The sequence below is a fragment of the Lepidochelys olivacea genome, assembly GCF_965140295.1.
Source record: "Lepidochelys olivacea isolate rLepOli2 genome assembly, chromosome: 28".
Classification (NCBI taxonomy): domain Eukaryota; kingdom Metazoa; phylum Chordata; order Testudines; family Cheloniidae; genus Lepidochelys; species Lepidochelys olivacea.
Window position 1 is genome coordinate 3,581,248 of NC_140438.1, and position 25,942 is coordinate 3,607,189.

At 49.3% G+C, this 25,942-nt stretch overlaps 2 protein-coding genes across 2 annotated transcripts; one reads left to right on the plus strand and one right to left on the minus strand.

Annotated features, from left to right (window-relative positions):
* Positions 1-2,524: 2,524 nt before the first annotated feature.
* On the minus strand, positions 2,525-11,497 carry LOC311514063 (zinc finger protein 263-like). Its single transcript, XM_084616377.1, has 4 exons — positions 11,462-11,497; positions 11,214-11,340; positions 2,968-3,219; positions 2,525-2,715 (listed from the first exon to the last, which is right to left on the minus strand). The coding sequence occupies exons 1-4, from the start codon at positions 11,480-11,482 to the stop codon at positions 2,684-2,686; spliced, it is 432 nt and encodes a 143-aa protein (XP_084472503.1). The 5' UTR covers positions 11,483-11,497; the 3' UTR covers positions 2,525-2,683.
* Positions 11,498-12,635: 1,138 nt separating this feature from the next.
* On the plus strand, positions 12,636-21,257 carry LOC311514061 (uncharacterized protein). Its single transcript, XM_084616372.1, has 4 exons — positions 12,636-13,130; positions 13,837-13,963; positions 17,055-17,168; positions 17,518-21,257. Exons 2-4 carry the CDS (start codon positions 13,930-13,932, stop codon positions 19,206-19,208), a joined length of 1,839 nt encoding a protein of 612 aa, XP_084472498.1. The 5' UTR covers positions 12,636-13,130; positions 13,837-13,929; the 3' UTR covers positions 19,209-21,257.
* The last annotated feature ends 4,685 nt before the right edge of the window (positions 21,258-25,942 follow it).

The window sequence follows — 25,942 nt, forward strand, 5'->3', positions numbered from 1 at the left end:
CCAGGCGGTCAGTTTTTCACCGGAACGGTTGGTCAAAAACAAACCCTGGTGGCACCAGTCTGCACCTCTGACTGAGCTGTTAAAAGTCCGGCCAGCGGCGCAGCAGGGCTAAAGCAGGCTCCCTGCCTGCCCTGACTCCGCAGCTCCCATTGGCCAGGAATTGAGGGATGGGGCTCAGGGCTTGGGGCGGCACCTGGGGGCGTAGGCAGCGTGGATGGAGCAGAGCCACCTGGCCGCGCCTCTGCGTAGGGGCCTGTAACGATGCCTTCACTTACGCTTGCACAAATCAAGTCAGAGACCCCCTCCACGTGCAATCACCGGTGCTTCTTTTATTACGTGTCAGCTCCCACCACCTTCTATTTACAGACATGTGTAAACCAGCAACCTGGGGGACAGCAAGCTTCTCCAGCCAGCAGGCATGCACAGCCTGTGACTTCTCCCTTTCCTTTCCCCCTTTCACTTCCTGCCTGCCAGTGTTATATAGCCCCCGGCTAATAAGGCCCGCAGGTGCTCCTCTTTCATCAATTAGGCATGTCCTATTCAGCCAGCCCCAATTAATCCTTCTTAATTGGAGCTGGGCTAATAGGGCCTCCTGGCTAGCACCCTGTTACAGGCTGGACATGCCGGTTGTTTCTGGGAGCAGTGCAAAGCCAAGGTAGGTAGAGAGCCTGCTTTAGCCCCACTGCGCAGCCACCTGAGGTAAGCGCCACCCAGCCACATCCTGAACTTCCGGTCCCAGGTCGGAACCCCCTCCCACACCCCAACTCACTCCCAGAGCCCACACCTCCTCCCACACCCCAATCCCATACTCCAACCCGGAGCCCCCTCCTGCATTCTAAATCCCTTGGCCCCAGCCCGGAGCCCCTCCTGTACCCCAAACCCCTCATCCCTGGCCCCATCCCAGAGCCCTCACCCCCTCCTGCACCCCAACACCCGGCTCCAGCCCGGAGCCCCCTCCCGCACCCACAACCCCTCATTTCTGGCCACATCCCAGCGCCTGCACCAGTGAAAAGTGAGAGAGGGTAGGGGAGAGTGAGCGACTGAAGGAGTGGGGGGGCTGGAGTGAGTGGGGCGTGGCCTTGGGGAAGGGGCGGGGTGGCGCAAGGGTGTTCGGTTTTGTGCAACTACAAAGTTGGCAAGCCTTCGCCGAGTGGCCACCCTCTACTGGTGTGAAAAGTGGCTCTGTCCCACCCCCTTCTTCTGCTGAGGTATCTACCACTCCTCCCAGTTTAGTATCATCTGCAAATTTGCTGAGAGTGCAATCCACACCATCCTCCAGATCATTTATGAAGATATTAAAGAAGTATGGGCTGGACGAATAGACTATAAGGTGAGTAGAAAGCTGGCTAGATTGTTGGGCTCAACAGGTAGTGATCAATGGCTCCATGTTTAGTTGGCAGCTGGTATCAAGTGGAGTGCCCCAGGGGTCGGTCCTGGGGCCAGTTTTGTTCAATATCTTCATAAATGATCTGGAGGATGGTGTGGATTGCACCCTCAGCAAGTTTGCAGATGATACTAAACTGGGAGGAGTGGTAGATACGCTGGAGGGTAGGGATAGGATACAGAGGGACCTAGACAAATTGGAGGATTGGGCCAAAAGAAATCTGAAGAGGTTCAACAAGGACAAGTGCAGAGTCCTGCACTTAGGATGGAAGAATCCCAGGCACTGCTACAGACTAGGGACCGAATGGCTCGGCAGCAGTTCTGCAGAAAAGAACCTAGGGGTTACAGTGGACTAGAAGTTGGATATGAGTCAACAGTGTGCCCTTGTTGCCAAGAAGGCCAATGGCATTTTGGGATGTATAAGTAGGGGCATAGCGAGCAGATCGAGGGACGTGATCGTTCCCCACTATTTGACATTGGTGAGGCCTCATCTGGAGTACTGTGTCCAGTTTTGGGCCCCACACTTCAAGAAGGATGTCGAAAAATTGGAAAGAATCCAGCGGAGGGCAACAAAAATGATTAGGGGACTGGAACACATGACTTATAAGGAGAGGCTGAGGGAACTGGGATTGTTTAGTCTGCAGAAGAGAAGAATGAGGGGGGATTTGATAGCTGCTTTCAACTACCTGAAAGGGGGTTCCAAAGAGGATGGCTCTAGACTGTTCTCAGTGGTAGCAGATGACAGAACAAGGAGTAATGGTCTCAAGTTACAGTGTGGGAGATTCAGGTTGGATATTAGGAAAAACTTTTTCACTATGAGGGCGGTGAAACACTGGAATGTGTTACCTAGGGAGGTGGTGAAATCTCGTTCCCTAGAAGTTTTTAAGGTCAGGCTTGACAAAGCCCTGGCTGGGATGATTTAGTCGGGGATCGGTCCTGCTTTGAGCAGGGGGTTGGACTAGGTGACCTCCTGAGGTCCCTTCCAACCCTGATATTCTTTGATTCTATGAGTTAGTCAATTTAACAAAGAAATTGATACGTACCAGGCTTGTCAGAGTCCCCCCTTGGGAGAACGTGCTTCAAACCAAACGCACTGCTTCCGGTAGAACAAACAAATTTATTAACTATAAAGGTAGATTTAAGTGTTTATAAGTCAAAGCATAACAAGTCAGATTTGGTAAAATGAAATGAAAGCAAAGAGCTTTCTAAGCCGACCTTAGCACTTTCAGTGCCCTTAAAAACTTAGAAGCTTCTCACCACGGGCTGGCTGGTTGCCCTTCAGCCAGGCTCTCCCCTGTGATCAGAGCTTCAGTCGCATGGTGGTGGAGGTGTCTGTAGATGAAGGTGGAAGAGAGAGGACGTGGCATGGCAAATGTCTCTCTCTTTTAGCATGTGCTTTCCTCCCTCTTCGCTTTGCCCCCCCATTTTAGTCAGGTGAGCATTACCTCATTGCAGTCCCATACACATGAAATTATTACCTATAACATTACTGTAACAATGACTATAACATCATTATCACAACCATGCTCAGTGCATCATAAGCCTTCCAAAGACACCCAACATGACAAACTTTGCATTGGATACCTGTCATGGAGTCGCCGGGCGAAGCTCTGGAGCTGCTCCCTACGAAGCCCGGCAGGACTCTGGGGAAGTGTCCTCTCTGGGAGCAGACTGTCTCCAGGGCAAACAGCTCACATGGCTTCCACCTTCCTGGGTCTGACCTCGAAGCATTCAGCATCCTCTGCCCCTCCGTGCGCTTCCCACAGCGAGGCCGCTCAGGCGGGGTCCTGGGGAAGCCAGAGGGTCCTGCCCCCAACTTCGCAGTCAGACGTGACTCTCAGCCAGCCAGTAAAACAGAGGTTTATTAGACGACAGGAACATGGTCTAACACAGAGCTTGTAGGTGCAGAGAACAGGACCCCTCAGCTGGGTCCACTTTGGGGGGCAGTGAGTTAGACAACCACCTCTGCACTTCACTCCTCGTCCCAGCCCCCAACTGACTCCCCCTCCAGCCCCTCCTCCTCTGGGCTTTGTCCCTTTCCCGGGCCAGGAGGGCACCTGAGTCCTTTGTTCTCCAACCCTTTAGCTCTCACCTTGCAGGGGGGAAGGGCCCAGGCCATCAGTTGCCAGGAGACAGAGTGTCGGCCATTTATGTATACTGGCCCTTTGCAACAATCACACCCCCTTATCCCACCACCTAGAGACTTAAGAAATGCATTCGGGAAACTGAGGCACCCCTACAGTATTCAGAGGGGACATTAAGAACAGTCCCACTTCGTCACAATACCACACAATCATTTTATGACGATGAACATGGGTGTGTAGGTACAGAGCATCACAGTGGTATTCACTCCCGAGCATCCTCGATCTCTAGTGGCTGGCCCACGTGCAGGAGAACAGCCAACTGCTCTCAATTATGCCACTAGCTCAAGGGGCAGAGGTCTGCAAATGGCCCTGTTCCGCTGACCCCACCCCTGGGACCCCGGTCACGACTCCTCATCAGAGGGGCTCCCAAAACAGAGACAGTAACCCCATGCCCCAGAAAGTAAAGGCTCCGGCCAAAGGGGAAGTCACCTGGTCATTAACCACAGAGAGTCACCCAGACACAGTGAGAGTTGTAGGAAGGTCCAGACCGGTGAGCATGGACTGGCGGGTTTCAGCGCAGTAAGGGATAGGATGGACCGGGCGTGTAGACATTACTACAGCAATGGAAAGGGTTCTCCCATTCCCATAGGTCATCCACCACCCAAGGGGCAGTAGGAAGGTTGATGGAAGCATTATTTTCTGTTTAAAGATCAATTATTCTAACTAAACTAAAAGGCATGTGTTTATTCAAATTGTCTTGATATTTTCTGGGGTTTACGGGCATTCAGGGAAGGGTTATTTGTCCAAATATGGATCTGTTTGATCATGAGGTTCCTGAGATACAGCCTTGCCACCAGAGGCAGCTTTTTACAAAGTCATCTTGCTCTTTTAACATTTCACTGCTCACAGCTGGGGCTGAAACTACGGTTCTCCTTGTTCCCTTATGGATCTCGGTCACTTGGCATTATTAGTACATAGCCCCCACTGCCTCTTTGGGAAACCAGGACTGAAAAAGTCAATACCTGCAGGAGTTGGAGTTTCAGAGCAGCACAAGCCAAACTGGTGAGTCACGGACATTGAAATGCAGACAGGCTGCAAGACTAAGTCCCTGTTAACTGCTAGAGAGTTTCCCCAATCTGCTGTCACAGTAAAGCGTTGGCTCAAGGGGATGTGCTGTGGACATTGAACCTAAACTACACCCATGAATTTGAGATTGAACCCTACTTCTGGTAGCTTTCAGACAATATGCATTGTGCATTTTTCTTGCATTTTGTAGAAGTTCCTCTTGAAAGTTTTGTCCTCCGATTCCAAAATGTTTGGGTTAAAAGTAATAGTTTAAAGTGCTCTGAAATCCACATGCAGACCTTTGCTCGGTCTGTACTTAAAACTTTTAACAGCGTAGCTGTGTCAGCTACGGGTGTGAAAAATCACACCACTAACCAATGTTCCCTCGAATATTTTCCATCCACGTGCGGGTTGAATTTTGTTATGCGCTCCACCAGCTTTGAGGTAATGTGTGGGTGCGCGCTACCAGTTCAAACAAAACCCTAGATAGAATATATATTCTTAAACAGTTCCTAGGTATGGAGGAAGAAGAGAGAATATTAAACAAGGGATAATTATCAAGGTGCACTGCTTAAGATGTGTATTTAATATGAAATCAAATAAAAAGAAAATGGACACTGCCCTTGGAGTACATGTATTTTATCATCCTTTCTAACAACTCAAGCTAGTAAACACACCCAAATGTGGCCTACTGAAAACAGCTATAGAAATAAAACAAAGCCATGGCCACTTAGTAAAAGCATAAAAAGTATGCACCGGAGACCCAATTTAATAACCTCCTCCTACCATACAGCCTGATCACTAAATCTTCAGGGAAAGCTGCTCTCAAAAAATGAAGCATCTGCCAAAACACTAGCATGCTACCGACTTTCGCAGTTCCCCAAACTATCCCTCTTGCATGCATATTATCTGCGCACACAGCCCAGCTTTAAGATGCTAAACAAATCTATGAGTCAACTAGAAACAGTCATGCTCTCATCGCAAATATTAATACAATATTGTCTGATAGTGGAAAGGAGAGTAGAAGGTATTCACTCACGCTTATACCATTTCTATGGGATGTCAATTCTTAACTTGATGAATATTTCACACACGTAGAACAGGAAAAAGAAGTAATAAAGCAACACACAGCAAACAAAACCCCGAACAAACAAGTGACAACACTGAGAATACAAAGGGAAGTAAAACAGCAACTGGCTGGTGATGGGTATTTTAAATGAGTGTCCAGGACCTGTGCAAGTGCAACAGAGCCCTGCAGAAACAGGCAAAGTTCTCCTGTTTTCACATTGTGTGTGTGTGTCACCAACTCAAAAACTCAGAGCAGAAGCCCTGGAGCAGACTGACACATGGCTTCGGAGTTTACAGACAGATCCCTGCTTCAGAGAGCTTGCAAGTAAGGTCTTCATCCTACAAAACACCTATTCCTACTTCTGAGTCAATGGGAGTACTCTGACATGCCAGAACTATACCAGATGGAAAGCATTAAGGCCAGATCTTTGCTAATACCTCTCCCCAGACAAATTCTAAAACTTAATGGGAATCACTTCTCTGAAATCCAACTCTAATTGAAAGGCCAAACAGAATCCATGGTAAAGTTCTTCCAGTTTTAACAATTTATTATGTATTAATTAGTAACATAGGATATTTTAAAAAAATCATTAAGATCTCAGTTTTCAGATACCTACAACACTCCAAAAAAATTATGTTGTTGAAAGAATCCTTGTCTTTCTAACCTTAAGCCATTAACACCCATGTAAACTTTGTCTGAAATGTAACCGTGCCAATGTCATGAGCTAGGTCTAGCCACAAGCTTTTGCGCCAGTATTCATTCACTAAAGCCCCAATCCTGCAAACGTCTATGCATGGGAGCCCTGGTAATCCACCTTCACGAGAAGCATAACACTTGCTGCGCCCCGGCTGAAACGCCCGGGCATCAGTGTGAACGAGGTGTTGCATTACTGCGCGGTGATTGGCCTCATAAAACGTCCCATAATCCCCCAAGTGGCCACTTTTGTCACTGTTTTGAAATCGGCTACAGGAATGCGGCTATGCTCCACTTCTGACAGCTGGCTGCTTATCTGCTCTGGGACAAAGCAACCATTACTGTGGAATGCTGCTGTTGTGAGTGTGTGTGATGTGGGGGGGAGGGGGGTCTGCTGCTGTCTGAACTTACAAGACAGCATGCTGATACACTCACCCCGCCCGAAACCCACTCTCTCTCCCACCACATACACACACACACTCCCTGTCACACTCCACCCGCCGCCCCATTTGAAAAGCATGTTGCAGCCATTTGCACACTGGAATAGCTACCACAACGCACTGCTCTTTGTGGCGTTGCAAGAGCTGCTGATGTGGCCACGCCAGTGCGCTTCCAGCTGACAGTGTAAACACAGGGCAGTGTTTTCCCTGCTGCAGTCTCTGAAAGCAGGTTTAACTCCCAGCGCTCTACATCTGCAAGTGTAGCCAAGCCCTAAGAGAGCGGAAATAGCATGAAAGCAGCTTCTTAAAGCAATACCAATCAAAATAAAATCACAGATCTATTTCTTTTAACCTTGGATTGCTGTAATTTACCCATCAGATCACTACAACAGAAAGATCAAAGTGTTTTTTCAATTTGTTCACTGTGTGGACTGGACAGCAGTTTCAAGCCTGATCCTGCACTTACGAAGACCTCATTGCAACCTAAAATGCAGTCTGCACTCTTTAAAAATACTCAGAACTTCCTCAGAACTCTAGGAAGAGGACAGATCATTAACACGTATCTACAAAAGCAGCCTAAATGCTTTACAATAAAAAACAAACAAACCCACCAATACAAGTGGCAATGGACGCATGAGCAAATAGGTAGTTTTTCTGTTATTTTTTGCTTCACCTGTAATTTTTATGGGAGCTGGGACCCCTTTTCCTTCTTTAACAAAGCCCATTGTCACAGCTCAGACTTTTAACCCTCAAGCCGGGCTATGGAAACCTCCCCAAAACTGTCCTTGGTATTTTCACTTTGGAGAGCTTTGGGGTTCAAACCTCCACAGTGCCTGTGGTTCGGAGCAACCGATATTTTAAGAAAACTGCTGGGTTAATTCGGACTCTTCCAAACTGACAATAGCCCAAAGTCTGCCTCATGGATCAGGCCACAGTGTCTGTAACCAAGGCGTCTTTCACTCCTCACATGCCTGGAGACTTCAGCGGAGTGACCGCAATGTTGGGTGAGCTGGAATCCTCAACCATAAAGACCAAGGTAAATGTGGAAGCTTTTTTGCACCAGCACCTGCCTAAGAAAGACGGACATTCCAGGACTCCCAGACTGATCCCCTCTGGGGAAGGAAGTTGTAACATCAACACCAGGCTGTGCCAGCCTTGACTTGTCTCCTCGTACCTGACACAGCTTGCGAATGTGGAGTACTGAGCCGGCGACCCCATCGCCTGGTTCCTTGACTGCAGCTCGAGCTCCTACTCCAGGGGAGTTGAAAGAGCTGCAGAGTTGGAATCACTTGTCAGTTTCAATATCTGATTGTTACTCTTTCAGTTTTTCAGACTTTGTGTGACGGGTTCGGTCACAGAGACCCCCTTGGGACTGTCACCTGACGTGCTGAATTTACCTCTAAGCCCATTTTCTCTGCCAGTTTGGGCCTCCAGAACCCTGCCTTGTTGAGCCAGACAAGCTAGCCTGCTACAAAACAGACCTGAACCACACCCCCAAAGCTGCAGACTTAAGGGAAAACAGCTCAGCAAGTGCTCCCGTCTTCAGCACCCAACTCCCAATGGGATCCAAACCCCAAATAAATCTGTTTTACTCTGTATAAAGCTCATACAGGGTAAACTCATAAATTGTCCGCCCTCTATAACACTGATAGAGAGATATGCACAGGTGTTTGCTCCCCCAGGTATTAATCACTTACTCTGGGTTAATTGTGATTTTATCCTATAAAAAGTAGGATTTAATTGGTTCCAAGTAATAACAGAAAGAACAAAGTAAGATACCAAGCAAAATAAAACAAAACACGCAAGTCTAAGCCTAACACATTAAGAAACTGAATACAGGTAAATCTCACCCTTAGAGATGTTCCAATAAGCTTCTTTCACAGACTAGACCTCTTCCTAGTCTGGGCCCAATTCTTCCCCAGTACAATCCTTGGTTGTTCCAGCTCAGGTGGTAACTAGGGGATTTCTCCTGACTGGCAGCCTCCTTTGTTCTGTTCCTTTGTTCTGTTATAGCTTTGGCCCAAGGCATGACTCCTTTGTCTCTCTCTGGGTTCCCACCCCTCCTTCTAAATGGAAAAGCACCAGGTTTAAGATGGATTCCAGTATCATGTGACATGGTCACACGTCCTGTGAGACCCCAGCCTCCATTCTTCCAAGGCTGCCCAGCATCTACCCCAGGAAGGTTTGCAAGTAAACAGAGCCAGGTGCAGGTGATTGATTCTGAAGCACCCTGAATGGCTTCCACTTAATATGTTTACATCAGTGATACACGTTTATGTCTTATTCTCCTGAGTCCAGACCTAGAAATAACATATGTACAAATGGGATGACCACACTCAATAGATTATGAGCTTTGTAATGGTACCTTACAAGAGACCTTTTGCATGAAGCATATTCCAGTGACATTATATATACGCATATTGCCATAAAACATATGGAGTGCAAGTCACACTTTGTTTTTATCAAGTGGGAGCCATCCCACTCTTTCTATTCTACCCCAGTGGTACAGTGGGGCTCAGTGCGTGCATGGGTGTATGAAACCTGTCACATCCACAGAAGGAAGGAGCTAAAAAGAATAAGTCTCAAATCTAAATAACACTAAAATGCTGCCCTACAAAATGACTGAGCTCCTTGTTCTGTGAAAGTGGTCAAAGAACCTGAGCTGCTGGATACATACGTTAAAATTCTGTACATTAATGGCTGTGTCTGTATTAAGGTTTTATCTGTAGAAGCCACCAGCAGAAGCTACACACTGGTGAGGTCTAAGACGGAAGCTCTGAAGTTGTGGCTTAAATGTGAGCAATAAATTGGTGTTAGAATTGAAATATTCAAGCGGAAGCGGCTGAGTGTGGATCGCATGGCCTGGGTGAAGTTCTGTGACTGGGATTAATAACTAAATGGACAGCTGCCTCCTTGGGTTCCTGTTTCAGGATTTATAAGGGCTGATTTTCTACTGTATAATATCTTGTTCTTTTAACATTTTATTTCACACAGCTGGGGCTGAAACTATGGTTCTCTTTGTTCCCTGACGGATCTCGGTCATTTGGCATTTATCTCTGTTCATTCACCCACTGCCTCTTTGGGAAACCAGGACTGAAAAAGTCAATACCTGTAGGATTTGGAATTTCAGAGCAGCACAAGCCAAACTGGTGAGTCACTGACATTACAGATGGGCTGCAAGACTAAGTCCCTGTTAACTGCAAGAGGGTTTCCCCAATCTGCTGTCAGTAAAAGGTTGGTTCAAGGGGATGTGCTGTGGCCATTGAACCTAAATTGCACCCATGAATTTGAGATTGAGCCCTACATAGCTATGCCAGGAAAAGCTCTACATTACACATAGTCATAGTGGCAAAAAAATCCAGTAAATAAAATCAAGGTAATTAAGTGCCCATAAACTACATTAATGTGGAGTTAAGGAGGCCCACTGCTTCCTCCTGCCCTCCCAGCATGTGGATGGGAGCTAAAGTTAAACCTCTGAAAACTAGGAAATGAAGAGTTAAAGTACATGTCCTAACTGCAAAACAACCTTAACTCTGCCCTTTCCCTATCTCTGGAGTTGGCACTCACCACTGGAAACAGTTCAGTAAGGAAGGTTTACAAATTACCAGGGAAGTGGCAGCTTCAACATCTCAGGAAGTCTTTGAGTCAAGACTAGATGCCTTTCTGGAAGATGCTTTAATCCAACACAAGGCATTCAGCTCAACTTGGCAGCAAATGGATGAAATTTTCTTGCCTGTGTTATAGAAGAGGTCAGACTAGATGACCTAATCATCACATCTGGCCATAAAAAACCTATGAATCTACAATAGATACAAGGAAGGACTAAGAGAACATGCCACTGTTTGTGTTGTGTTGCACAGACGGGAATACCGGCATTTACCTGCATGCCCTCCAGCTGTGTGCACTCCGTCATCTCTAGCTAGAATTTGTTGCTGGAGGGATTACTGGGAGCAGCTTGGCAGAGCTGTGACTGGGATATGAAGGGGGGTGCGTGTGAAACTTGGGGCACCAAGTCTGTCTCATTTCCATGCTGAGTGTTTCAGAGTAACAGCCGTGTTAGTCTGTATTCGCAAAAAGAAAAGGAGTACTTCGGTATGCATCCGATGAAGTGAGCTGTAGCTCACGAAAGCTCATGCTCAAATAAATTGGTTAGTCTCTAAGGTGCCACAAGTACTCCTTTTCTTTATGCTGAGTGTTGTAGGTTGTGTCAGTGAAGGTGCACAAGGATCTGTTCTTGTCACATAGACGGTCAGCAGGCTGGTGGCGTATGTGTAAAGAGAAGTTGTTAGACTTTGTGCTGTACTGCTCCTGTTCCCAAAGTGTTGTGTAGCAGGGGAGGGCAGAGGGTGTCATTGTGTGTGTCACTAGCATGCTGGGGTGATGCTGAAACAGGACAGAGTAGAGGTTGCATTCTGGGGCTGGTGTGAACCTTAACTCTGCATTTCCCCTTCCAAGAACTGAGGGGACAGGAATCCTTACCCAGTGAGGTCACATTCTCATAGTTCTCCTGCATGATGTCTCTGCAAAGGGCTCTCTGAGTGGGGTCCAGCAGAGCCCCCTCTTCCCCTGTGAAATACACCGCCACCTCCTTGAAGGTCACCGGTCCCTGAAAGAGCAAGAGTCCAAAACTCAGGACCTGCTGCTCCACACACAACCCCACTATTCGGGGGGGAGAGGAGCCAATCAAATTGGAGCTCTGGGAGGCTTGCTGTCAAAAGAGTTTCAACCCCCCACAAGGCTCCGAGCATCCAGGAAACACCAGGGTGAGGGGACGAAGAGAGAGCTCCTCGTCTCTCCCAGCAGATCCATCACACACCTACTCGCCACAGACTGATGCAGGAGATAGAGCCCTTAGCAGGGTCTAGGGAGAGCTGCCTGGTAGGAAGAGAAGGGGAAGTCAATAATTTTAGGAGAAATGGGGGAATTTATAGCTATATGTGATAACAAGAGAGAAAAGGGGAAGAAGTAGAGAGAATTTTTACCAGTATTTGAGAGGCAAGTGACACAAACAGGGAAAGGATGCAATTACCTCCCCTCCCAAACACACACTTCTCCCCCTGGAAATTCCTGGCTGCAAAGAGATGGCTCAGTCCCCCGTAGTGTGAAAAACTGCTCTCTGTCTTAATGTGCTAACAGGAGCAGTTACTGATGAGTCAGGTGGGGTGAGGGGGTGTAGGTCAAACATTTCACTGCACCACCTCAGTTCCCTACACCAGCCAGGGAGACGCTGCCGCGACTGGGCCATGCCCCGCCTGGGCCTTGAAGCACCAACCCCGGGAAGCCCATGCTGGGAGGTGCTGTCTGGGGGAGGGGAAATAAAGAAGCCCCTCTGCCCCCCCCCCATTGCAAACACTGGTGTCGCACTGGAGTGTAACTGGCCCCCCTCTGCCTGTGCCGGGCTTTTGCCCCCCTCACCCTCAGGCAGGCCTCACGCCCGGTTCCTCCCCCCACGATTTTGCCCTCAGCCCCCTCCTAACCCTGCCTCCAGCTGCTTGACCCCCCCCCCCGACCTGTCAATTCCCGCCCCCCCCCCCGCTCCGATCTGCCCCCTGGCCCCTTTCTGAGCCCGGTGAAGGGCAGCCGGCAGAACCGGGGGCCACGGAAGGGCAGAGGCAGAAGGGCAGCGGCTTCCGCAGATGTTACTGAGCATGCGCCCTGCCCCCTAAGTAGCCAAAACAGAGATGCCAGATAACAGCCCTGTGAGTCTGTATTCACAAAAAGGAAAGGAGGACTTGTGGCACCTTAGAGACTAACCCATTTATTTGAGCATGAGCTCACGAAAGTTTCCCCTTTTCCTTTTGCGAAAACAGAGATTTTCACACTACGCCCCCCAGGCTTGCAAGGAGCGGGGGCTCTGCGCACTAGGGCCCCGCTGCAGCGCCCCCCGCGGGCTGAGCCTCCCCCTGGCCCCGCGGGGCTGGGGCGCCCTTCGCAGCCCCCGGGACCAGCCGCCCGCGGTCTGGCGCCAGGGCCGGAGGCTCAGAGCCGCACAAGCCCCGCGGGGGCCGGCTGGGGCGCTTGGAGCAGCCGCCCCGCCCCCCGCAGGCTCGCCCAAAGCTCGCGGGGAGGGAGGAGCCCCGCCCCCCCGCAGCCCGAAAAAAGGCGACGGTCGCACCGACCCCCCCGCAGCACGGTCCCGCCTGCACCGACCCCCCCGCCGCCTCCCCCGGCCCGGCCAGGCCCCGGGCTCAGCCCCTGCAGCGGCTCCGCGACTCACAGGCACGCCGGGGCCCGGCGTCTGCAGGACCCACAGGAAGGGGCAGGAGCAGCCGGGAGCGGGGCGGGCTGGAGGAAGCAGGAGAACAAAGCCCGGAGATCGGGCCCGGGGCAGGTCCGTTCCCCGCGGGAGCCAGCCCCGGGCTCTGCCCCCGTCCGCTCCGGAGCCAGAGACTCCAGGTGCCCGAGAGCCCCCGGGGGAAGCGTGACTCTCTGCCCCGGGGAGCCCCAGACGCTGCAGCCCCCGGGGGTCGGCCCCGGCACGGCTGGGATTGGGGGGGGGGAGAGAGACTGGGGCCTGGCGGGGTTCCCCTGGGGTGTGGGGAAGGGGAAAAACCGAAGGTGCAGGGCGGGGGGGGTCGGTCGGTCGGGGCCTTTGAACTGTCTCTGTGCAGCCAGGAAATCCGAGGAGGAGAAGTGGGGGAGGGGGGGGTGAGTTCATTGCACCCTTTCCCTATTTGTGCCACTTCGCTCTCTCACACTGCTCCAAATTCTCTCTAGTTCTTCCCCTTTTCTCTCTCATTATCCCATGTGGCTCATCAATTCCAAGGAGATCCTTCCCCTATTTCTCTTAAAATGATTGACGCTCCATTCTCTTCCTACCAGGCAGCTCTGCCTAGACCCTGCTCGGGGCCCCATCTCCTGCATGTTTCTGGTTAGTCTGTGTGATGGATCTGCTGGGAGAGACGAGGAGCTCTCTCTTCCTCCCCTCTCTCTTCGTCCCCTCACCCTGGTGTTTCCTGGATGCTCGGAGCCTTGTGGGGGGTTGAAACTCTTTTGACAGGGAGCCTCCCGGAGCTCCAATTTGATTGGCTCCTCTCCCCCACGAATAGTGGGGTTGTGAGTGGGGCAGCAGGTCCTGAGTTTTGGACTCTTGCTCTTTCAGGGACCGGTGACCTTCGAGGAGGTGGCTGTGTATTTCACCAGGGAAGAGTGGGCTCTGCTGGACCCCGCTCAGAGAGCCCTCTGCAGAGACGTCATGCAGGAGAACTATGAGAGTGTGACCTCGCTGGGTAAGGATTCCTGTCCCCTCGGTTCTTGGAAGGGGAAATGCAGAGTTAAGGTTCACACCAGCCCCAGAATGCAACCTCTACTCTGTCCTGTTTCAGCATCACCCCAGCATGCCAGTGACACATAGAGTGACACCCTCTGCCCTCCCCTGCTACACAACACTTTGGGAACAGGAGCAGTACAGCACAAAGTCTAACAACTTCTCTTTACACATACACCACCAGGCTGCTGACCATCCATGTGACAAGAACAGATCCTTGTGCACCTTCACTGACACAACCTACAACACTCAGCATGGAAATGAGGCAGACTTGGTGCCCCAAGTTTCACACGCACCCCCCTTCATATCCCAGTCACAGCTCTGCCAAGCTGCTCCCAGTAATCCCTCCAGCAACAAATTCTAGCTAGAGATGACGGAGTGCACACAGCTGGAGGGCATGCAGGTAAATGCCGGTATTCCCGTCTGTGCAACACAACACAAACAGTGGCATGTTCTCTTAGTCCTTCCTTGTATCTATTGTAGATTTATGGGTTTTTATGGCCAGATGTGACGATTAGGTTATCTAGTCTGACCTCTTCTATAACACAGGCAAGAAAATTTCATCCATTTGCTGCCAAGTTTAGCTGAATGCCTTGTGTTGGATTAAAGCATCTTCCAGAAAGGCATCTAGTCTTGACTCAAAGACTTCCTGAGATGTTGAAGCTGTCACTTCCCTGGTAATTTGTAAACCTTTGCACCAGCCTTCCTGAACCATTCCCAGTGGCGAATGCCAACTCCAGGGATAGGGAAGGGGCAGAGTTAAGGTTGTGTTGCAGTTAGGACATGTACTTTAACTCTTCATTTCCTAGTTTTCAGAGGTTTAACTTTAGCTCCCATCCACATGCTGGGAGGGCAGGAGGAAGCACTGGGCCACTGTAACTCTGCATTAATGTAGTTTATGGGCATTTAATTACTTTGATTTTATTCAGTAGTGGTTTGGGCTTTTTTTGCCACTGTAACTGTGTGTTCCCTAAAGCTTTTGCTCTCCAAGCTGTGTTGGTTAGCGGTGTGATTTTTCACACCCCAAACTGACAGAGCTACGCTGGAAAAACTTTTAAGTGCAGACCTAGCAAAACTCTGCATGTGGATATTAGGGCACTTTAAAATACTACTCTTGACCCAAACTTGTTGGAATCAGAGGGCAAAGCTTCCAAGGGGAATTTCAGCAGACTGTAAGAAAAATGCACAACACATATTATGTGAAAGCTACCAGAGGTAAGGCTCAGGTGTGGTTCAGGTTCAGTGGCCACAGCACATCTCCTTGAGCCAACCCTTTACTGTGACAGCAGATTGCGGGAAACCCTCTAGCAGTTAACAGGGACTTAGTCTTGCAGACTGTCTGCATTTCAATGTCCGTGATTCACCAGTTTGGCTTGTGCTGCTCTGAAATTCCAATTCCTACAGGTATTGACTTTTTCAGTCCTGGTTTCCCAAAGAGGCAGTGGGGGCTACGTACTAACTGAGATAAATGCCAAGTGACCGAGATCTGTGAGGGAACGAGGGGAATCGTGGTTTCAGCCCCAGCTGTGTGCAGTGAAATGTTAAAAGAGCAAGATGATTTTGTAAAAGCTGCCTCTGGTGGCAGGGCTGTATCTCAGGAACCTTGTGATCAAATAACCCCATATTTGGATCAATAACCCTTCCCTGAATGCCCATAAACCCCAGAAAATATCAAGACAATTCGAATAAACACATGCCTTTTAGTGTAGTTAGAATAATTGATCTTTAAACAGAAAATAATGCGTCCATCAACCTAGCTACTGCCACTTGGGTCGGTGGATGACCTATGGCAATGGGGAACCCTTTCCATTGCTGTAGTAATGTCTACACGCCCGGTACTTTGGTTAAAAGACCATTATCCATGCAGATATGAGTCGAGTTCTTAGGTCAGTTTCATAGTAGAGATGATGAGTTTCAAAGGTGTAAATAGTTCTTCCAGAAATAGTTGCATTGGTCACAGTCCAGTGCCCAATATCGGAGTGACCCAGACTGGAGCTGAGGACCTCAACCTTGCAACTCAAACTTCCCCTGGCAAAGCTTAAGCAGATCTGAGATAACAGGATCAGGGCCCAGGAGTTCTTTTTATAGCTCTCGTGCAGCCTCTTGACAGCCCACATTCTTTTGGTGCAGCATTGTGGCTTGAAATAACCCCCCCTATTTCCTATGCATACACAGGTAACTAGTTGTATTCATCAGCCCAAGGTAATTCTCCATTGAGCAGTTCATAGACCAGTGGTGGGCAGCCTGTGGGTAACTGGTCAGGGTAAACTGCTGGCAGACCACCAGACAGTTTGTTTACATTTCTACAGCCGTCCACAGCTCCCAGTTTCCACGGTTCACTGTTCCTGGCCAATGGGAGCTGTGGGAAGCGGCGGCCCGCAGCTCCCATTGGCTGGAAATGGTGAACCGCAGCCACTGGGAGCTGTTGTGCAAATGTAAACAAACTGTTTGGCAGCCCGCCAGCGGTTTACCGTGATAGGTCACAGGTTGCCCACCACTGTCATAGACAGTTTACTACAAACTTCAAAGAGAAATATAGACAAAGACATTATTACACCCAAGTTTCATATAAATGTTAATATTGCCTTTTGAGCTATGATTCAGTACGTGTAGTGACAGACAGGAACCGTCTGTTTACATCGTTAACATCTAACAAGTTATAAGTGAACACACAGAATTAGTATTACCCCTAATTCTCTCACAAAACCGGTTTGCATTTCAGAGCTCTCATCTATGGGACATGGCTACGTTAGCTATTTATAAGGAATAGCCCTAAATACATATTTTTCTAATGTGACTTTAAAGTTTGGGTAATTTAGTCTGCTAGTTGCTAAACCTTTCTGGATCAATGTCACGGGAGTGTCTGTCTGTGTGTGTTCCCAGCAGAGATGGGGATAGTTAAATGCCTCTGTCCTGCCCCTTGGAGCACCTGGGAAGCTGCCCCAAGCATTTTACTGCTTTACAATAGACTGGTTTAAAACCAATAGCTGCTTCTTTGTAAGAAATGTCCCATGAACTCCCCTGATCTCCTTTGTTTTCTATCCCCTGAGCAGGATTTCCTGTTCCCAAACCAGATGTGATCTCCCAGCTGGAACGAGGGGAGGAGCCGTGGGGCCTGGATCTCCAGGGCTCTGAGGAAGGAGAGATCCTGAGCGGCGCTTGTGCAGGTGAGGGATCATTAAACCAATTCAAATACACTCTGTGGCTGAAGGAGGGAGCTGGGACTCCCTAAAAAGGCCTTGGGAGCTCTCGGAGTTCAGGAGTATCCCCAGGAGGCCTTGCACCCTATGGGCTGCTATCGCTCACAGCTTCCTACCCATCCTGATTGACACCCGGCAGCAGCTCCCTCCCTGACGGATACAATTCTGCCTCCACATCCTCTCTTCTCACCGCTGTGGAGAAAAGTTTAGGAGAATTCACTACCAGGGTTTTTTTCCCTGTCTCTCAAGTTCTAATTTCAGTTTGTTTCCTTCTTTTCCACCCCTGTTTCTGAGGTTTCTCTCTCTGTCCTGACAGGTGCTGGGATGGTGAATGAGAACGAGGAGCAGAATCCTGAGCAGGAAGATGCTGAGCAAGTGGAAGCGCGCGGGGGATTATCGCAAGGATCGAAAGGGAATGTGTCCAGGTGTTGTGTGAAGGGGAAAGCCTGTGAGAACCAGCACAGGCCACAGAAGCCGCAGGGAAACCAGCCCAGGGAGAAAGTGGGTAAATCCATTAATTGTCAGGGGACTCACCAAGACTCCAAGGAAATCACAGCCCAGCAGGGAATACCTACAGGAGAGAGAAAAAACACATGCACTGAGTGTGGGAAACACTTCACTCTGAACTCCACCCTCGTTAGACATCAGCGGATCCACACAGGGGAGCACCCCTACAAATGCTGTGAGTGCGGGAAACAGTTCAGTGAGAAATCAAACCTTATTACTCATCAGACAAGCCACACAAGAGAGAAACCCTATGAATGCTGTGAGTGCGGGAAAAGCTTCACTCGGAGTTCAACCCTTACTAGACATCAGAGAATCCATACAGGAGACAGACCGTATGAGTGCTGTGAGTGCGGAAAAAAGTTCACTCAGAGCTCAGTCCTTATTAATCACCAGCGAATGCACACAGGAGAGCGCCCCTATACATGCTGTGAGTGTGGGCAAACATTCGCTCAGAGCTCAGCCCTGTTTAAGCATGAGAAGATCCACACAGGAGAGCGCCCCTATGAATGCTCTGAGTGCGGGAAACAATTCATTGAGAAATCAAAATTTATGAAACATCAGAAGAGTCACACAGGAGGGAGACCCTATGAATGTTGTCAGTGCGGGAAACAGTTCAGTGAGAAATCAAGCCTTACTAAACATCAGGCAAGCCACACAGATGAGAGACCCTATGAGTGTAGTGAGTGCGGGAAAAGCTTCACTCGGAGCTCATCCCTCATAAGACATCAGAGGATCCACACAGGAGAGAGACCGTATAAATGTTGTGAGTGTGGGAAAAGCTTTGCTTTCAAATCAGACGTTAATAAACATCAGAGGGTCCACACGGGAGAGCGCCCCTATGAATGCCGCGAGTGCGGGAAACAGTTCAGTCAGAAATCAAACCTTAGGGCACATCAGAGAGGCCACACAGAACAGAGTCCCTATGAATGCCGTGAGTGCGGGAAAAAGTTCACTCAGCTCTCAAGCCTTATTAATCACCAGAGAATCCACCCGGGAGAGCGCCCCTATCAATGCTGTGAGTGGGGGAAACAGTTCAGTGAGAAGTCAAACGTTCTTAAACGTGAGGCAGACCACACAGGAGAGAGACCCTATGAGTGCTGCGAGTGCGGGAAAAAGTTCACTCAGCGCTCAGGCCTTATTAATCACCAGAGAATCCACACAGGAGAGCGCCCCTATACATGCTGCGAGTGTGGGAAAAAGTTCACTCAGAGCTCAGGCCTTATTAAACATCGGAGGATCCACACAGGAGAGAAACCCTATGAGTGCTCCGAGTGCGGGAAAAGTTTCACTGAGAGCTCATCCCTTATTAGACATCAGGGGATCCACACAGGAGAGAGACCCTATGAATGCTTTGAGTGTGGGAAAAGCTTCACTTTTAAATCGGACCTTGTTAATCATCAGAGGATCCACACACGAGAGCAGCCTGTGAATGCTGTGAAAGCGGGAAAAGTTTCACCTGGAGCTCACACCTTAATAGACATCAGTGATTTCACAGGATAGAGACACACCATAAGAACTTTGTGTAGGGCAGAGAAAAGATTTTTTTTTTTTTAAAGACATTTGTTAATTCCTACACAGGGACTTTGGTGAAAACAGCCCTAAATTTGTCACCCTGTTCTCTCAGCTCCCCCAGGTGAGTTGCCCACTTTTTCTTTGCAGGTCGCCCTTCTCTGGGGTGACCCATGGTCCTTTCTACCTACTCCTTTCTCCTGTGAGTCATGAGAGTGTGTCTCCCTCCGGCCAGGAGTGTCCATCAGCCTCAAGTGGGGTTAATAGGGGTGACCTCAGGTAGGGGTGATCTAAAATTGACCTGGGCTTTGTCTCCGCTAGGATTTTCCAGCCTGCTGGAGGTAGCGATCCTAATGTAAACACCCTGCTGTATGTGCAGTGCTGACATAGCCCAGGGGCTGGGGTTAGCTCGCACCTTCCCCTTTGACCTGTCCTAATCGACACCAATGTTCCTGCTCTGGACAATCCCTGAGCAGCACATTTATACTGGCCCTGCTCTAGCAGAGTGAGTGTTAGTCACCAAGTTCCCCCTTTGGCGACAGATTGTCTCATTCCCAGTTGTTCTCACGCTGATCCAGGTTGTTCTGGGCAGTAGGTATTTTTCTTTTTAACATTTTCCTTATTGAAAATCTATTTCAATATAACAAAGAGGAGGAGCAGGAGTGGGACAAATGTATCATTTTGGCCCCTGTGACACTGGAAGGAAATGGGGTGAGTCGACGGGATTCCCTCCTTCCCCATCGCCATCACTAGGCCCGCTCACTCCAGCAGCGCTGGGTTCTGTTTGAGCCACAATGGAGCTTATCCACCTATAATCTACCCCCCCCCCCCACCTCCCAAAGCGTCTCTGCACTTCATAGCAAATTGATCCTAAATCCGACTTGTTACGGCTGGAGATGAAAATGTCCCAGACCTGGATGGGGAATTTCCATGGATCCCAAACACCATGCGATCATTCCCCATTTAAATCTCAGTTTCTGTCTATTGACAGAGCAACTTGTGGAAATTTTCCTGCTGAGCTGGGATCGTTTGCAGACGAGAAGGTCAGCAGTTTTTCCCTGATATGATGATGATTTTCTTGTTTTGTCAATAACAATTCCATAATAATGAAGTGCTGTTGAGTGAAACAGGTTTGAATGGATCAGAGGAGAAAGTGACAGGGGAATCTGCTCTGCTGATTTTTGAGTTATCGGATGTAACCTGCTCTGGAATTTAATTTTATATGAAACTGAAAGTGACTTATACAGAGCTAGTTGAGTGGTGTTAAGTATAGTTTACGTTTAGTGAGCTGTGTTCTTCATTTTATTTGTTTGTTCATTTTAATGAAATGTATAAAAGCGATAATGAGTCATCTCTTTCAATAAGTCACATGGGTCAGAACCATGGAGCATCTGGGTGGAGATCAGCCAGTCCAAGTTGGAGCCTTATCGGCTCCCTCTGTATTAACCCTTTGGCTCTCACATGAGAGCAGCTGTGGGGGTAGGGGGTGGGAACCTATCTCAGCTCCCGTTGGATTCTAGGGAGCTCAGAGCATCACAAGTAAAAAATGAGCTCACCTACACAGGCTTTTAGGAGTAGGGAGTTGGTGGAAGGGCAGGGTATCTCTAAGTAGGGGTGGGATGGCGGTGGATTTCTCTGCTGTCACTGTCATGACCAGGACCAGCCAGCACATCCATCTGGCTTGCCCTGGGATTGTGTCTGGTCAGGATCAGCTGATGTTGGGGGTCTGGTTCGAAGGGTTGTAAATGGAGGGGAAGAGATTGTGCCTTTTAGCCATTGTGGTGTTGGCAGACTGAAGATGTGTTTGTGTTTTGGGGGAACATTGGGGAATAACTGAAAGAGGGCAGGCAGAGTTAAGGTTGTGTGGGCAACCTTCTCTCTTAGTTTCCTATTTTTCAGGCATGTGAGTTTTGCTGAAGTTGAGCTTCTCCAGGCAGACAACATTCCACCAGGCACTTAACGCCTTGTTAATGATGGTTTTTGTCCTTTAATTACTCCTTGAGGAATTCTGCACCAAAACATTAAAAATTCTGCACACTATTTTAAAATTTTGTGTATTTTATTTGTCAAAGTAACACAATATAATCACTCCAGTTTCAGTTATTCAAAATACCTGTCAACAAATATGTCAACAATACAGACAACAGCAAAAATGATTCCCCTAGGAGAAAGAGAGTTAAAGAAACCCCTACAATAACCGAATTCCTGATGGGGGATGCTGGAGGGGGCTGTGTGGGGCCCCCAGAGCCCAGACACCTGCACTCCCATCCCCCCAGAGCCCAGCTACAGGGCAGCCCCCGGACACCAGTCCCCCCTCTCCCCATAGCCCAGCTGCGGGACAGCTGCCAGACACCAGTTCCGGCCTCTCCACAGAGTCTAGCCATGGGGCAGCCCCTGGCCCAGATGCCAACACCCCAGGGGCTTTACTCCCCACAACTTCTTTACTGTCCTGCTGGGGGACGTGGTGTGGTGCAGCCCTGCCCTTCCCCACTCTTTGCCAGAGCTGGCAGGGTATCCCAGGCCCTTTCCCGTCCTCAGGAGAATGAGGATCAGGCAGAGTGTGCAGCCTCCAGCCCTGCCACGCTCTGCTCCCTGCGAGCTGGGTGTCTTTATAAGAGGGAGAAAGACAAGAAAATCCAGTGAAAAGTCCCAGGAAGAAGTTAGCAGATTTCTTCCCCCTCCCAGGCCCCTTTTCTCTGCATGACCCTTTGCTGTGTGTGAGGGGTGAGATAGAGGATGCTGGGGAGTCAGTACCACCTAGATGACAAAAAGGGAAGTTAGCTGATTAAATGGGACATGTGGAAAATAGAGAAGTTGTCATCATTGGAGTAAAAGAAGTTTTCATCGGCTAGGGATCTGGCCCATCTGCTAGTCTTTTCCCCAATCCTGGTCGCAGACCTACCAGCTGCTGCTGCCCCTCGGTCCCGGCTGTGAGGGGTGTGAAGCCCTTTCATTGTGCAGTGCCTAGTTCCCAGATATCTGAGGGACTTCAGCTGCCCTCTGTTCCCAGGGACCCCCACTCCCAATCCAGCTCCTACTGCTCCAAGGGGCCTTCTGCCAGGAGAGGAGCATGGCAGGGGGATCATAGAAATCATAGAATATCAGGGTCGGAAGGGACCTCAGGAGGTCATCTAGTCCAACCCCCTGCTCAAAGCAGGACTAATCCCCAACTAAATCATCCCAGCCAGGGCTTTGTCAAGCCTGACCTTAAAAACTTCTAGGGAACGAGATTCCACCACCTCCCTAGGTAACGCATTCCAGTGTTTCACCACCCTTCTAGTGAAAACGTTTTTCCTAATATCCAACATAAACCTCCCCCACTGCAACTTGAGACCATTACTCCTTGTTCTGTCATCAGCTACCAACAAGAACAGTCTTGTTCTGTCATCAGCTACCAACAAGAACAGTCTAGATCCATCGTTTTTGGAACCCCTTTCAGGTAGTTGAAAGCAGCTATCAACTCCCCCCTCATTCTTCTCTTCTGCAGACTAAACAATCCCAGTTCCCTCAGCCTCTCCTTATAACTCATGTATTCCAGTCCCCTAATCATTTTTGTTGCCCTCCGCTGGACTCTTTCCAATTTTTCGACATCCTTCTTGTAGTGTGGGGCCCAAAACTGGACACAGTACTCCAGATGAGGCCTCACCAATGTCGAATAGAGGGGAATGATCACGTCCCTCAATCTGCTGGCAATGCCCCTGCCTATACATCCCAAAATGCCATTGGCCTTCTTGGCAACAATGGCACACTGTTGACTCATATCCAGCTTCTCGTCCACCGTAACCCCTAGGTTCTTTTCTGCAGAACGGCTGTCTAGCCATTCGGTTCCTAGTTTTTAGGGGTGCATGGGATTCTTCCTTCCTAAGTGCAGGACCCTGCACTTGTCCTTGTTGAACCTCATCAGATTTCTTTTGGCCCAATCCTCTAATTTGTCTAGGGCCCTCTGTATGCTATCCCTACCCTCCAACGTATCTACCGCTCCTCCCAGTTTAGTGTCCTCTGCAAACTTGCTGAGGGTGCAATCCACACCATCCTCCAGATCATTTATGAAGATATTGAACAAAACCGGCCCCAGGACCGACCCTTGGGGCACTCCGCTAGATACCGGCTGCCAACTAGACATGGAGCCATTGATCACTACCCATTGAGCCCGACAATCTAGCCAACTTTCTACGCACCTTATAGTGCATTCATCCAGCCCATACTTCTTTAACTTGCTGACAAGAATACTGTGGGAGACCGTGTCAAAAGCTTTGCTAAAGTCAAGGAACAACACGTCCACCGCTTTCCCCTCATCCACAGAACCAGTTATCTCGTCATAGAAGGCAATTAGATTAGTCAGGCATGACTTGCCCTCGGTGAATTCATGCTGATTGTTCCTGATCACTTTCCTCTCCTCTAAGTGCTTCAGAATTGATTCCTTGAGGACCTGCTCCATGATTTTTCCAGGGACCGAGGTGAGGCTGACTGGCCTGTAGTTCCCAGGATCCTCCTTCTTCCCTTTTTTAAAGATGGGCACTACATTAGCCTTTTTCCAGTCATGCGGGACTTCCCCTGATCGCCATGAGTTTTCAAAGGTAATAGCCAATGGCTCCGCAATCACATCCGCCAACTCCTTTAGCACTCTCGGATGCAGCGCATCCAGCCCCATGGACTTGTGCTCGTCCAGCTTTTCTAAATAGTCCCGAACCACTTCTTTTTTCACAGAGGGCTGGTCACCTCCTCCCCATGCTGTGCTGCCCAGTGCAGCAGTCTGGGAGCTGATCTTATTCGTGAAGACAGAGGCAAAAAAAGCATTGAGTACATTAGCTTTTTTCCACATCCTCTGTCACTAAGTTGCCTCCCTCATTCAGTAAGGGGCCCACACTTTCCTTGATTTTCTTCTTGTTGCTAACATACCTGAAGAAACCCTTCTTGTTACTCTTAATAGCTCTTGCTAGCTGCAACTCCAGGTGTGATTTGGCCTTCCTGATTTCACTCCTGCATGCCCAAGCAATATTTTTATACTCTTCCCCGGTCATTTGTCCAATCTTCCACTTCTTGTAAGCTTCTTTTTTGTGTTCAAGATCAGCAAGGATTTCACTGTTAAGCCAAGCTGGTCGCCTGCCATATTTACTATTCTTTCTCCGCATCGGGATGGTTTGTCCCTGTAACCTCAATAAGGATTCTTTAAAATACAGCCAGCTCTCCTGGACTCTTTTCCCCCTCATGTTATTCTCCCAGGGGATCCTGCCAATCAGTTCCCTGAGGGAGTCAAAGTCTGCTTTTCTGAAGTCCAGGGTCCATATTCTGCTGCTCTCCTTTCTTCCCTGTGTCAGGATCCTGAACTCGACCATCTCATGGTCAGTGCCTCCCAGGTTCCCTGTTAGCCAGTTCTCTGTAGCTAGGACAGTCAGGGTGCCCAGCACTGGGGTCTCTGAGCGCCGTGGTCCTGTGTGGGGCTGCCACTCCCCTTCCCCTCCTTTGGTCTCATCGTGCATTGAATCCAGCCTTTTTTCTCTCCACCACCATCATCCTAAACATGCTGCACTTGCCTCCTGCTCCCTGTTGTGTGTAAAGAGACTTCTCTGTAACCTCTGCCTGCTTCCCCCACCCCATTTCCTCACCGTTCAGTCTGTGTTGATGTGGCTCTTTCTCTCCGGGATCCCCCCCTTATCTTTCGGCATTGAGCATCCTCCCGGGAAGCCCACGAGGTTGGATTCTGAGAAGCACCAAGGTGACCTAGGAGCACAAACCCCCACTGCCCTTCCATGGGACTGGTGCTTTGCCCTTTGCTGTGAGCAGGATTTGAACCTGTGCAGGCAAACCTCATAGGATTAGGGGAACCAGAGTCAGGCTGGGGTAGAATCTGCCGTTTGACGCCCCTTCCACCCCCCCATGGACAGGTTCGTGCTTTGGTGACCCTGTGATTCCATTCCCAGATCACAGAACCCCACAAAGGAGAGATTTGCAGATTAACGGGGTGGGGGCTTGTGCTGAGCGAAGGCTGTTGTGACCATAGAAAAAGCCGTGGTGGGGTTTGAAGGACAAATCCCAAACCAGAGCCCTTGCTGGAGCTGGGGTGATCTCTGGTTCTTTTCTTGTTTTTAATAAAAAGAAAAGGAGTACTTGTGGCACCTTAGAGATGAACCAATTTATTTGAGCATGAGCTTTCGTGAGCTACGGCTCACTTCATCGGATGCATACTGTGGAAACTGCAGAAGACATTATATACACAGAGACCATGAAACAATACCTCCTCCCACCCCACTCTCCTGCTGGTAATAGCTTATCTAAAGTGATCATCAAGTTGGGCCATTTCCAGCACAAATCCAGGTTTTCTCATCCTCCGCCCCCCCTACATACAAACTCACTCTCCTGCTGGTAATAGCCCATCCAAAGTGACCACTCTCTTTAAAATGTGTATGATAATCAAGGTGGGCCATTTCCAGCACAAATCCAGGTTTTGTCACCCCCCACCCCCCTCCAAAAACCACACACACAAACTCACTCTCCTGCTGGTAATAGCTTATCCAAAGTGACCACTTTCCCTACAATGTGTATGAAAATCAAGGTGGGCCATTTCCAGCACAAATACAGGTTTTCTCACCCCCCCCCCTTTTTTTTTTTTCAAAAAAACACACACACAAAAACTCACTCTCCTGCTGGTAATAGCTTATCCAAAGTGACCACTCTCCCTACAATGTGCATGATAATCAAGGTGGGCCATTTCCAGCACAAATCCA